The sequence below is a fragment of the Hydra viridissima genome, unplaced genomic scaffold, assembly GCF_058129835.1.
Source record: "Hydra viridissima isolate aposymbiotic clone 2 unplaced genomic scaffold, HvirCarnegie_v1 scaffold_12, whole genome shotgun sequence".
Lineage (NCBI taxonomy): Eukaryota > Metazoa > Cnidaria > Hydrozoa > Anthoathecata > Hydridae > Hydra > Hydra viridissima.
The window spans coordinates 1,026,882-1,040,967 of record NW_028324311.1 but is presented as its reverse complement, the minus strand read 5'-3'; the positions used below and the strand labels follow the sequence as shown (position 1 = coordinate 1,040,967).

Below are 14,086 nucleotides of genomic sequence, written 5' to 3'. Positions count from 1 at the left end.
TCTATCGCTTTTCGTTATTTTGTTAGCGAAAAAATGCTCGTGCGCGTCAACTCAAGTGAAGTTACGGTTTGTTTAAGAATTAACATTTGGAAATGTGTTTTTTAAAATTTATAGGAATATTTATTTTCTTTTTTAATTGTATCATTGATTTGAGAGGGGCGTCAATCCTTTTTTTTTTTTTTTTTTTTTTTTTTTAAATTAGTTGTCTCAACAACGATCTCAAAATTAAAATACTGTTTATAAGTCGTTTAATGGTTTTATAACATTTTCATGCAGTGCTATTTGCTTTCAATCTTTAAATATTATAATCTTTTTCAAGTAGAGGCGATGGTTTATTTAATGGTTTCGTTCATTTATTAATATAACGAGGAAAAATGTAAACTTCTTAGGTTAAAGAACCTTTTGGAGTCAATTAATCCTATTTGAGTTTAAAAAATTCAAAGCTTTTTTGATCCAAACCACTATGACGTCAATAAAATTAAGTTTGCGAAGGGTTTGTCCATTTGGAACATGGCTATACCTCCAAAATTACTTCACTGCGTTCATATACTAAAAAAATTTTTAGTTTAACATTCTGTAAAAGAAATTTTCGTTCGTCTTTAATTTTAAGAAAATTAAATTTTTAACTCGATTGAGCAATAACTTCATTCGCTGTTTTAGATTTGGGAGTTGTTTTTTTTTTTTAAAAAAAATTTTTGGCGGAAATACTTCAAAAATTTAAATCAGGAGTCAGCGTATTTGATCACTGGTTTCATTTGCACTCGCTGTTGGTAACTACGTGAGCTGCGTTGGTGTTAAATTAATCTAGAGAAAAAAGACTTTTTTTTCCCCGTTGCATTCCATGACTATTTCCATGGTTTTTGTCGAGATTAATGTCGGACAATTAGACCATAGAAATTATTTCGCTGTCAGACAAGAATTTGATCAAAGTAATTCAAAACATGCTAAAGTATAAAAATATGTAATCCAGCGGTTTTTAAATCAAAAGTCAAGAGAAAACAACACGAAGATAATTTAAAGCGGATTTATGCCGTAGAAATGAATATATTTACATAATATATTTTAAAATAATTGCGGAATTAATATTTCAACGAAGCTTTAAAATTTATTATCAGGAAAATTAATGCCATTTAGCTGATTTTCTTTAATGAACGAAGTGTATATAATTATAGTAAAAATGGTAAAGTATTCGATACAATACTCCAAGGTTTATTTAAAAATTAACTTTTGCCGTTATTACGGGCTAGTTACAGAATGTCTAGGCAATTATCATAAATGCGGCTCCTTAATACTTAAATAGAGTCGATCAAGCATCCATTTAAGCAGTGATAATTTTTGATTACCTAAAAAATTAGGCACCGCCGATTCGATTCGTAAAATCCGCAAAAAGCCAATCCGACTTATTTTGCGGATTAAAACAGTCAGTTCGTAAAAATTTTTCGGATTAATAATCCGAAAACTAATTTACGGACCACAAGCGAATTTTTTTTTTGCGGATTCACTTTGCTGTTCGGATTATTAATCCGAAAAATTTTTACGAACCACTAGCGGATTTTTTTTTTTTCGGATTCTCTTTGCTGTTCGGATTATTAATCCGAAAAATTTTTACGAATCAATTTAACTTTAGTTCGCTTAGCGAATTATACGAATTACAATCCGATCGCGTCACCATTAAATGGTGTGGTCCAATAAATTACATTTTTATTATGTGCGCGTCCTATAAATAGTGGATTTCTTTTTTATTTTCAATCAGTCCTATTTGGAAATCTTAACCTAAAACAATTCGTTCAACAGATCAAGTCTACTATTCTTCACTTACATTTATTACGGTAAGCCATTATTATATTATTTTGATTTAAAAGTTAAGAATATTTCAAACTGAATTTTTGCGGTTTTTTTTTTTTGTGGATCGAATTCCTTTGCAAATTATTTCGCTTTGCGGATTGCTTCAATTAGTGGATTGGTCCGATAAAATTTATATTGTTATATTTCTTCTACTTAAATATTAACAGAAATAAAAATAGAAATAGAGATAAAAACTAGTTTGAAAAATTGTTACGTTCATTTCAACAATTAAGGCAAATAACCTTTAAATAATTATTTCTTTTATTGAAAGCTTTATGCATGCCTCAAAAATATCATTTTTTGTTAAGACAAATATAAAGAAAAAACTAAAATAATCGAAATTATTTCCAAATGCCACCAAGAAAGCCATTTCTGCTGAAATTGAGGGGTATTTGAATTCAAAACCAGTTCTAGCAAATACAACTGTACTGGAATTCTGGAAACAAAACCAGTATATTTACCCAATAATGTCAAGGCTGGCCAGAAAAAACCTCTGTATACCTGCTGCATCATCAACATCTGAAAGAGTTTTCTCAACAGCAGGGAATATATACAGCTCTAGAAGAACCATTTTGAGATCTTTCAATCTCAAAGGTTGAGATGTTGGTATATATGAAAAAAAACACTAAGCAACTCAGTAAAATTCAAGACATTGTGTGGCCAGGAAATGAATTTGGAAAATGATTAACTTTCAGTGTGATTTTGACTTTTTTTTATTTCTTAACAAGGAAATCATTTCGTTTAATTGTATATTTGAATATTATAAATGAATAAAAATGAATCTTATTTCAAAAGCATTTTTATTCTGAATCCGTATAAATCCGTAAAAATAATATCGGTTCGGATTCCAATTCGAAAAAAGTTTTTCGAATTGCAATCCGATCCGAAAGTATCGAATCGGATTGCAATCCGAAAAAATAATCCGAAAAAATTTTAACGAATTGTTTTCCGATACATTATTTTCGGATCAAATCAATCCGTAAGTAATTTGAACCGTTTAGCATAGATAATTCGGTGCACAATCCGCAAACCGATAAACAGTAACGAATCGGCGGTCTCTATAAAAAATAGATTTAGAATTGGTTTAGAGAAGAAAGGACTTCCAGATAATTTAAGGAAGATGATGATTTGCAACAATTTTTACTGGTAATTACGATACGCTTAATTTGCATGCAAGCAAGTTTGAGACCGCTTTCGATCACGACTGGCTTTAAGCATGCAGAATTACTCGCTTTCAGGCAGGTTTAAATACTGAATAGTGCGGGAACATCTTTCATGTGAGCCCTTGCATTTTACAATTTGACTATAACTCGTTAAACAACGCTGTATTGATTGATGAGTTTGCTGTATCGATTAGATAGCTCACATTACTGATTACGTAATTATCAATATTGTTAAGAAAAAATGTCAATAACACATTCTTCTAAGAAAATTTTCTTTCACGACATTGAAAATTACTTTAAGACATTTCAAATAAAAAGGCTTAGTTCCTTTTAGGTATAAGTGAACATGCATTCGTTCACTCAACGTGAAACTATTTTATGCTTCACTCCATGACCTACTAAATAAACAATTAAACTGAAGAATTTATTGCAAATCATCCGTATACCTGGGAGCCCATCGAGAGCATACAAAAAGAATAAACAATACAAAAATTGTACATTGCGGGTTAAGAACTAGTTCCTTTCCAACGCCGTAAAATTAGTTACTTTGCGATCGACTATTTTGGTGTGATTATGCATAAAGTATTTTTAAATTCTAATTAACTTTTTTAATTCTCATTTAAAATGCGTGGTATTTATTTAACTAATAACTATATATGATAATAAATTGATTTCATTTAGGGGAAGATGGATCGAACTGGTTACTCTCCCCAGCCGTAATATTTTTCCGTAAATCAATATTTTCAAACCATTTTCTACAGTCAATTTCTCGTTAACTTGTGAGACTGAAAACAATCTTGATAAGCTGATATAACTTGCAGCTGCATGAGGCGTCCCAGTTCATCCCGCCATGTTTTAGTAATAAATACTCTACTTGTGAGTTTTATTTTTTTACTTATCGTGGAGAAATACTAAGAAATTTTCGTTTCAATTTTACGATTAGTGTAAAGGCAGTGTAAAATATTTTTATTGGAAATCAATATCGAAAAAGTACTTTTAGCAAGAGACTATAAAAAATGGTAGTGAATAATGATTTTTCTTATTTTCTCTACTAGTACAGGTTGAGGGGTTTTAATTGATTCCACCACAAAATTTAATACGTAATTATTAGAAATGAAGCGTCGTTAGAAAAGCGTTGTTCACTTTTCAAAATCGACGGAATGAACATTTTTATTTTTTAATATTGATCAAAAAAAAAAAAAAAAAGGATGGGATAAATTTTTTACACTACTTGGTAAACGAAAAGTACACGCTAACATTACTTTTTGTCTTGTTAAAAAAAAAATTTCTAAACAGTTGTCAAAACTATTCGCGATTAATTTCAAAGTTACGGTTTCCTTTTAAAAAAAAGAAAATCTTTGAAACACAAGCAAAACATGGTCACTTTACGTCGTTATTTTCTAGTGAGGTTATGGCTGCTTTGCTTCGGTAATTAAAATTACTTTCGATCATGAGAATAGATAAGGGTCACACGGCAAAAAAGAGCACTTGCAGTTTAAAAGTTTTCTCGCTTGTTTAAATAGAAAATCAAATAAAATTTATTTTGAATCAAGTTTAAAATAAAAAAAAAAGTTCTAGTCTGAAAGAGAACTTTAAAAGAAACAATCATAAAAACAATGGAAAAAAACAATCGCAGTCACTTTTAAAACATGAACATCTCAAAACCAACAAAGTGTGAGGATTTTTTCACCTGTGGTCTTCAAACATAAAAACTTACAAGAGAACTATTAGATCAGAACAGCGCGGTTTTATGTGCGTAAATACCGATTTACACGTGCAGGTGTAAAATTTGAATAAAACAACGAAGATCTAATAACACGTATTCTTTTCTATTTAAAGCTAACAAGACACCACCACCTCTTGAAATCTTATTTTCGTGCGATAAAAGGAAGACTCTCAAAGATTTTCTGTCTGTGGAAGGTTTAATAGTTAATCGAAGACAATCGACAGCTTTTTTTTTGCCTCTGTTCTGATGGTAGTTCCAGGCTTTTTTCGTTATCAACAACTCAAGCTTCTCAGCAAAACGTTCAATGAGACTCAAACTTTAAATAGAGTAAAAATTTAAAATTTAAAAATGTGAGTGGTTAGAATTTGAGATAAGAATTTGTACCTAGATAAAGTTATACGTTTTTTTTGATTAGCCAATGTGTACAGTTAAAAAAGTGTTAACCCATTTGGCCGAAAGATTTTGTGAAGATTTCGTACCGCTGTAGCTCTTCATAAGAGATCGTGCGGTGGTTTAGTCTCAACGATTTAGTTATATCTTGGTAGGAAACTGGTCTTGGTTGAACTTTTTCTTTCGGTATGTTCTTCAATCGTAGGCTAACAGCCCCAACTTCATTTTCTTTTGCTGGCCTTAAAGATGATTTATCGTCACTCCATTTCCAAGACTTTGTTCCTTGCAAGTCGCGAATCGGCTCTAAAAGTGCATCTGATATGCACGTTGCTAGATCACTTCCTGAATATCCGTCAGTAAGATCAAGTAATCGCTGCCACTCCTGTTCTTCAAAGCCTGCGAAAGAGTCACCAAGATGAATTTTGAAAAGCTGTCGACGAGCTTCTCTGTCGGGAAGAGCGATAAAAATGCGCTTCTCAAAACGACGAAGAAATGCCGTATCTAATTCCCAGGGGCAATTCGTTGCACACAAAAAGAATATGTCTGACTCGCTCACTTTATTCGCACCTTCTATTTGCTTTAGAAGTTCAGTTTTTACTCGTCTTGTAGTTTCCGCTTCTTTGGAATCTCTTTTTCGACATAAACTATCGATTTCGTCAATAAAAATAATGGAGCGTGTGCTTTGTGTCCGCGCATGTATAAATAGTTCTTTAATTAGTTTTTCGCTTTCACCAAACCAACTCGACAAAAGATCAGAGCTACTTACTGAGTAGAATGTAGACTCGATCTCACACGACACTGCCTGAGCCATGCGCGACTTTCCCGTTCCTAAAAGTAAATTGAAATGCAAAATTGTAACACATCTATATACAAATGACGATAAAGAAAAGAAAATTTTTTTTGTAGATATATGTACATTTGTATGTAGATGACATATATTTAAGTCGGATAATTTTGATTCAAAAGAATTTGTCACACAATACTTGTAAAAATAGTTCTCAAACCTGACAGCAAATAAATAAAATTCGAAAGTGATCGATAGCTTTAAAATCCGTTTTCGAATTCGTATTTAAACAAAAAACAATGAAAATTAAAAAAAGCTTAATGACCTGGAGGACCATATAGCAAAATGCTCCTCCACGGTTTTCGTTTGCCAGTAAATAAGTGTGGATATTGTAAAGGTAAAACAACGGCCTCTTTGAGAAGAGTTTTTGCCTCATCTAATCCTGCAATATCATCAAAGGAGATAGATCCTTGTTTAAATATTGTACTTTCTATAGCAGAGTCTCTCTGGTTACCTGTATTGCTAGTTTCATTGAAACACTTTTCAGAGATCTTACTTTTTGTCTCGTTCGTTTTCTCAGACAAATATTTCAACATGCTCTGTGCTTCTACAATACCGGCTTTAAGAGAACTATTTGTGTTTAATTCGTCATCTTTTTCAATAATGCGTTGCAATTTTAACCAACAGCATTCTAAGTTCTCACTACAATTAATTTTCATACTATTTTTTTTCTTTTCACAAAATGTGACTGCCATCGTTTCAAAAAATGTCGCTGTTTCCAAGTATATTTCACATAGATTTTCCATTTAAAAATAAGAAATAGAATTCCTGTTCACTTGACGCGTTTAACTTGACACGTTCAAATTCGAATTTTCCCGGGCTAAAGAAAGAACGAGAAAATGACATTCACCTATTTACGGGAAACGTGGGAAATTAGAGAAATATTTGCAAATAAAATTATTATTTTATGTTTATTACGAATTTCCTTTAAAGATAAATTAATTTTGATTTAAAAAAAAAGAGTATTTCTATAAAAATTAATTTTTCTCTTTTAATTTGTTTTGTCGATGAAAGATTTTTGAAGATTATATAATCTTCAAGATAAACCTATTCGTAAGTGAAGTGGAGATATTAAAATAAAAATACAGCATACATACAAATTTCGCAAGGGAGTTGAGAAAAACTATTGCAAATGAACCATTTTTTCATTGAAAGATGATCACTGCTGACATTAAAACATACGAGGACTGATATAACATCGAAAGAAATTCGAGAAGCCATTGCAGTTGATTCAATAAAAATTGTACAAAATTATCGTCAAGTTTATCAAAAAACTATTTTATACTTTATAAAGCTTTTGGGAATTGTGCTATCAAAATATAAATGTTTTGTAAGACAACTATACAAAGAAGATGATATGGTAAATGATCTGCAACGATACTGTCACCAAAGATTTTCTATTTAGTAAACAAAAAAATCTACAAGAAATTGTCGAAATTTTGCCTTTAAAACAACTAAAGGTGAATTAGCGACGCTGGAAAACTTAAACTCTTAAATTTCGATTAAGTGAAATGTCAAATTGTTTCAAACATTTTTACGAGCTTGAATAAAAGCAATCTTTTCAACGCTTTCTCATTTGTTAAAATCCGAGCTATCAGCATGATCTTGAGTCGATATTAAGTGAGGTCAACTCTATCATCTTTTTCAATTTATAGCACTTGCGCAAAATAAATAAGGCTCATTAACACCAATTATCGAATGATTGATTACATTATTTTTTTGATCGTGTATTTTAAAAGGTTACTTATCTCAAATGGTACAAAGATTAGTAGTAATTAATCTCTAAGTTAGTAATTTTAATAACACCGCGATTAATAATCAATAATACCGCGGCTTGAAGTATTTAAATAATATAATGGTTTTGTTTAATGTAAAGACTTAGATTTGTAGAAGTTAAAGCACTTTAATATCAAGCATAAGTAATTTGAATGATCAAGTCTTAAGTTATATAGCTTAAGTCAAATCGTGTTATAGTTTTTGTCTTCTTTAGTCAGTTTTTGTCTTTATTAATCTGTAGCTTCAAAAATCTCTTATTTAGTTTCAGTTCCAATATGCAGTTTTTGAGTAAAACACAAATATATCCCCATATCTTTACTCACAAAACAAAGTATATTTAAGCTGTCTGAAGAATTAAAGGAGAGATGTCTCCCAAAGTTTTTTAGCGAAATTTATAACTAAATAATTTACTTGGATAATTAAACAACAATTATCATTTCACTTCGTTGTTTAAAACTCAAATTGTATAAAAAAAGCGATAAAAAAAACCCATCGGAAAATCAAATTACGTTGAAAAAAAAAAAAAAAAAAAAAAAAAAAGATAAAAACTACAAATAGACAAACTATGGTTACAAAAAACGTTAAATTTTTGTGTTTGGTTGTTGTTTTTTTTTCACAAGAAGGGGAAACGAGAAAAGTCTAAAATAAAACCTCTACTTTAACTGCAAAGAACCTATGTTTCATTTATTTTTAATTTGAGCTGAAGTCACTAGATAAGTAGATAAAAGTGTTTCATTTGTTGCCCGAAACGTTTTGAAATACAATTGTCTTAAAACTTATAACAATATTTGTTCGTAAAACACTCGATCCTGAGTTTATACGAATAAAGAATATTCGATTAAAATATCAAATTATTTGTTTAAAGCAAAAAATGGGGTAAATCACGTCTTTTATTGATCCTTTGTTTTTTCTATTCAAAGAATACTTATATGTTTTGAACAAAAGTTTTTGTGAAAATTCTATTGCTAGAAAATTTTCCGATTTTAGTTTATAGTGTTGGACCTAATTAGCGTGTCAAAGATGATTCTGTTTATTATCGTGTCAAAGATGATTCGGGTTACGTTGCGATTTTCATTTTATAATAGCTAGCAATTTTTGTTATAAAATTTCTCCGAAATGAACACGCACATTAATCCGTACTCCCTAAAAACAGATTTTATCCTTTGGTCCAAGAATCTATTCTTAAAGTCACTCCATCATTTCTACCTAAAAAGTTACGCTTAACTTTATTCTTTACCTCTATAACTACTTTCTTTATGTTTATGTACATTTTATAATTTCTGTGTATATACGTATGCTTATGTGAATACATTATAATAACTATTTGATCTATATTTTAACTCTTTTAAAAGCCTGTTTTATAAGTGTTACTTATAAATTTTTGTGAAGTTCTACTTTTATTATATGACTAATTTATTTCTTATGTTTTTCTCTTGTCTTTTCTTTATCATATTTAGGTCATTGCGTTTTATTAGTGAATTACTATTTGCAATGACCTGTGTTTTTTGTAACATCCTTAACACGAAATATATTGATATTGATTTATTGATATTGATTGGTATTGAATTTCAACAAGTTAGAAATTTATGAAGAAATAGCGCTTTATATTCACTTTTTAATGTTTGATGTTTTAAGAACGAATACTAGTACTGTTTATATGCTTTAATTGCTCGTTTTTATTTTTTCCTTCCACTTCATAAGATCGTCTTACAGCACTTTGTGATAATGTCCTTTCAGCACTTTGTGATAATGTCCTTTCAGCACAATTTTTAACATCAGGTATCAAAGTTTCATAGATTCTAGTCTCACTCATTCAAATTCTTGTGTTTTAGGATTGATATAAAGGTTTCTTATTTGTACCACGTGGCAGGAAAAAAGTTTCTACTCTTTATCTAAATTTTTGTTAAAGAAATCCCGAAAAAGAAAAGGTTTTACCTAAGGCCATCATGGGTTATTCCTATAACGGAATAGAGTTCAAGAAAGTTGGTTGAACACTTTCAATGAAAACATTAAAATGTTGTTTTGAAGTTTATTTACGCTTAGTGATGGTCACACACTTGATAATAAATCACTAAGCATAGCTAACTATGCTTGGCAGAAGAAAGCTTGCAACAAATATATATGTGTAAAATGTAAAAAGTGCGAAAAAAAAACAAACAATTTTTTTATCCTCAGCTTCTTAAACTCGGCAATAACTTCCCTAGTACGTCAAGTACGAAAAAACACTTCATGAACGACAAAACAAGTCATGAAAGAGACAATAAACCAACAGTTAGAGTGATTAGAAAAGTACAATTTACCTATCAATGTCCAAAATTACACTAGATATCCAAATACTAAGGTTTAAAGTTGAGTGAACGGACTTAGCTCCAAGGAGAATTATTATTAATAAAAATTTCAATGAGAACAATGCTCTTCACCACCAATATGACATCATAACTGTCAATTGGGAGTCATAAGTGCCCAATCGACTCATAAGTGCCGATTGAAGTCAAAAGAGAGTCTCTTTGTTTAGTGCAACTGCCTCTTATTTAAAAGATGATAGGCAGGAACTTATGAACTTTGTCTTCAGGGTATCTCGCTGATAATAATTCCAGGTTTTACTTTTATAATGAGTTTATTGTTATTACTATTACATCGGTCATCTCAATTCTTTCGTGAAAGAAGTATGAGCCAATTTTTCAATTACATTATGTAAACGATTCCAAGAAGACTTTTTTGTTCTAAATGACACAGCAAAATTTTTCTTTTTTTTTTAGGTGTACTTTAAGTTAAAAAGTGTCAGTGATTACTTAAGTAAAAAAATAAAATAACAGAATAAAAAAGTTTAATAGAAAAAAACAAAACAATTTTTAAAATGCAAAAAAAATTTTACAAAATTTAGCAAGCGTGAATTTTTTTTTCTTTTGTTATCTGACCTGATATTGATTTGAACGAGACAATAAATTTGAAAAAATTTATAGTGATAATAAAAACTAAAAATCACTGATTTTTATACGCGTTGTTTCGTAGGTATAACTTATTGTACTCAAAGCGTCACGTCCGGAACAAAAGAATGGCCCAGGAGGACGGAAAAGCTTAACTATGGGAAAATCGAGTTGTTGATGCCACTTTACGAACCATATGTACTAATCCAGTCAATATTAATATATTAAGATTATGTAAATACAGCCGTATTAGTAGCCAGAAATCTATATATACACATATTCCTATGTATTAGTATGCCGCACATGTTTTTATAAATATGTTTATAGGTATTTTAATCAGCTTTGTGTGTTTTTATAAAATCAATTATCAAATGAGCATAAAAGTACGTCGCAATTGGATTTCTTTAGCTTCGTAGTTTTTTACATGAAAATAAGCAAAAATAATTTTGATATGCATCTAACAAAACTGAAACAAACTCCTAGTCCGACTTAAATTTTTTTTCTTTTGGTTGTTCATATTTAATTAACGTTGTGATTAAATTTTAGTTGAACTACTTTTCTTTTGCACATTATTGTATTTATTGTTGAAGTGTGTTTTAAAATGCAAGGTTTCTTAACAATTTGCATCTGAATATTTTTTTGGATAACTTAGACTATTATCTATTGGCTATTTTACTTTTTCTGGTATAAAAACTAAAAATACAAAGCTTTTCATGATAGGTTTTAATAGTTTTTTACAGGAATAAATGGGACTCTATTATTTGCAAAATTTTTGCACTTTTTCGCAAAGAAGTTTCCCTTTTAATAAACCAGAATAAAGAATATTAATAAAAATTAAGTGTAAAAGAAGCCTCAATTTAAAAAAGAAAATTGGCTTGGAATTCTGCCCTAAGTTGCCATCAGCAACTTAGGGTAGAATTCCAAGCCAACAATCTTATTGAATCAAGAAAATATATTACAAATATTGTGATTGTAGTTATGAATAGCTGAGCTTTTGTTATTTAAGCGATCCCTTGAGTTAGTTTATCCCCTGATTTATTAGAATCAATTCTATTGGGTGATAAAGAATTCTCTAGAGATGTCTATTAATAAGTTATGTTTACTGTTATAGTTTCTATAATAGTAATCATCATGTAGTTACAATCATAATATTAGAGAAAATAGTTTTCTCAATGTTAGTCTAAATTTCCTAACAATTTAAGTATTTCTTTGAATTAAATTTTTACATTTTTATCACCCTAATTAAAAAGAGTGATGGAAATGTAAAAATCTAATTCAAAAAATGCTAAAGTTGGTTGAAAATTTAGAATGAATCATATTTTGACTACATTTGTGGTGTACCCCTTTGTTATCGAGAGTAAGATAAATCCTTACTTATGCTTTATATTGTATATAGGTATACTACTTGATATAGTTTCAACAAGAACATGCAATATGATAATAAATTACTGATGTTTAAAAAGTGACTATGGAGAGATCAATCAAAAAGACTGGTGGACAAGTTGATAGTAAGCCAAAATAAAATGTTTAAAATGATTTTTTAATATATATATATATATATATATATATATATATATATATATATATATATATATATATATATATATATATATATATATATATATATATGTATATGTATATATAAGTAGTTTATGTAATTTATACAAGTATATCTATATGAGTTCTTTTTTTATAATTAAGTAGTTTGTAATTATCTTTTTATAATCATCTTATAATTGTTGTTACAATCTGGTCATTGTTTTGAAATTACATATTTTTAGACTTAGTGTTTGCAATAGTGGATGCAGCTTTTGATAAAAAAGTTGAAGTGAGAGATGATATGATATCTGCTTTGCATAACTTGGGAAGGCGGCAAGCTGAACTTGTTTTAAGCACTTGTGCTCATTACCTAAATAAGCATCAAAAAGTAATATTATTACTTTAATTCTTTATTCATTAATTAATATTTGCAATAAAAGTTAATCTCTTGTTATATTACCTGATACTATTACTGCTACTACTGCTACTACTACTACACCTTGTTTAATTTTAAAAATCCCTTTAGTTAAAACATGTTAAAGTAAGTTAAGATAAAGATTTTTAGAAGACTCCTTATGTTGTAATAAATACAATTAATAATTTTTTTATTTAATGCTTTTAATAGTTTTATTGAGTTTATGGTTTATGTATGATTTATTTATTTTTTGTTTTTTTTTTATTAAATTTTTTCCAAGAAATATGTTAAAATAAATTTCTACAGCTTGAATTTTTAAGAAAATAAAAGAAATCTTTTTTTATTTTATTTTTTTATTGTTTTAGTGTTTAAATTTGTTAACAAGTTTATAATTACTTTTTATATATCATTTTTCTTAGCTTGTTCAAGGTCATAGAGTACTCATTTTGGAAATCATGACAAAAGTGATCAAAGATGCTGGAGTTAACATTTCTTTGGATTTATCTAAAGATTTAATAGTTTTAGCATCCAGTGAGCTGACAAAATCAAAGGTCTGTTATATAATACTTTTTATTGAATTTTTGTAAAAGTTTCTTTACAACTATTAAAATACTTAATCCTACAAATATGTCATATAATTCATAACTTTTTATAATTTGTTTATCTTTTTTACGGACTTTGCAACAGTTCTGTGGTTATACTTTTTTGTATGATTTTCAATTACTTAATTTTCTTGTTAAATTTTAAGCACTATCTGACTATAAATTTGACTAGTGAATAATGATGCAGCAAGTTTTCATTTTTTGAAAATGTTTTTGGTTATAAATTGTATTAAAGCTGTTCAACACCTTTTTTGTCTTCTCTTTACTCTAGTTCCAAAAACAGCTTTAGAATTTTTAAAACTTGTAAGATGTTCTAATATCTTAAAGAAAAACCTTTGTCAAAAAAATTTCTTCCACTACTATATCCCAATATATAACTCAATGTAATCTATGTATTTTGTTTAATAAGTAAATAAAGTTACACAATATCATTTTATAGACAAATTCTTTATTTTAATCAAATATTTTAAAAACTCACTAACTCTAATGATAGTTTTTGATATATCTATGGGAAATAAGCATATGAACTTCATATTAGGTATAAAATTTCTGACCAGGATACAACTTGGGCACTGCACTTTTGTGCCACCCAATAGATCTTACTAAAAGTAAATGAGAGCTCCTGGCTTCTTCTGTTGCAACAGCAGAATCTTTTGATAAAAGCACAACATTTTTGTCATTTCGTATGGAAAACGACTTGATGCTCTTCTTTTTTTTATTTTTTTAAAATGGGATTTATGTTATTGTAGTAATATAAATGGACTGATAATAATAGTTGTTCATATGCACCATCCAACGAAAAAGCATTTATTTGTAGGTTCATTGAAAAAAATAAAAGTAAGTTCCAAAATTGTACTCT

General features: G+C 28.9%; 2 protein-coding genes and 1 long non-coding RNA gene across 5 annotated transcripts in view; 2 read left to right on the top strand and 1 right to left on the bottom strand.

The window, feature by feature from the left end:
- Positions 1–2,922: 2,922 nt before the first annotated feature.
- LOC149880647 (uncharacterized) lies at positions 2,923–3,888 on the top strand. The gene is made up of 2 exons (XR_016445836.1): positions 2,923–3,590; positions 3,690–3,888. It is a non-coding gene; the product is annotated as an uncharacterized LOC149880647 (long non-coding RNA).
- Positions 3,889–4,818: 930 nt separating this feature from the next.
- On the bottom strand, positions 4,819–7,182 carry LOC145193936 (uncharacterized). 2 transcript variants are annotated; one of them, XM_090069820.1, is made up of 3 exons: positions 7,066–7,182; positions 6,234–6,788; positions 4,819–5,952 (listed from the first exon to the last, which is right to left on the bottom strand). In XM_090069820.1, exons 2-3 carry the CDS (start codon positions 6,712–6,714, stop codon positions 5,174–5,176), a joined length of 1,260 nt encoding a protein of 419 aa, XP_089925946.1. In that variant the 5' UTR covers positions 6,715–6,788; positions 7,066–7,182; the 3' UTR covers positions 4,819–5,173. The 2 variants fall into 2 exon arrangements, with proteins under 2 accessions (XP_089925946.1, XP_089925947.1); XM_090069821.1 differs by lacking the exons at positions 6,234–6,788; positions 7,066–7,182 and adding an exon at positions 6,129–6,213.
- Positions 7,183–10,934: 3,752 nt separating this feature from the next.
- LOC145193739 (maestro heat-like repeat-containing protein family member 1) overlaps positions 10,935–14,086 on the top strand; it is a 31,638-nt gene continuing 28,486 nt past the window's right edge. The window contains exons 1-4 of one of the 2 annotated variants that reach the window (XM_090068164.1): positions 10,935–11,054; positions 12,068–12,179; positions 12,453–12,598; positions 13,045–13,176. In XM_090068164.1, the coding sequence (XP_089924290.1) occupies positions 12,140–12,179; positions 12,453–12,598; positions 13,045–13,176 (318 nt within the window). In that variant the 5' untranslated portion in view covers positions 10,935–11,054; positions 12,068–12,139. Of the gene's footprint in view, positions 11,055–12,051; positions 12,180–12,452; positions 12,599–13,044; positions 13,177–14,086 lie in introns of those variants that run through there. The other variant, XM_090068163.1, reaches the window with a different exon arrangement.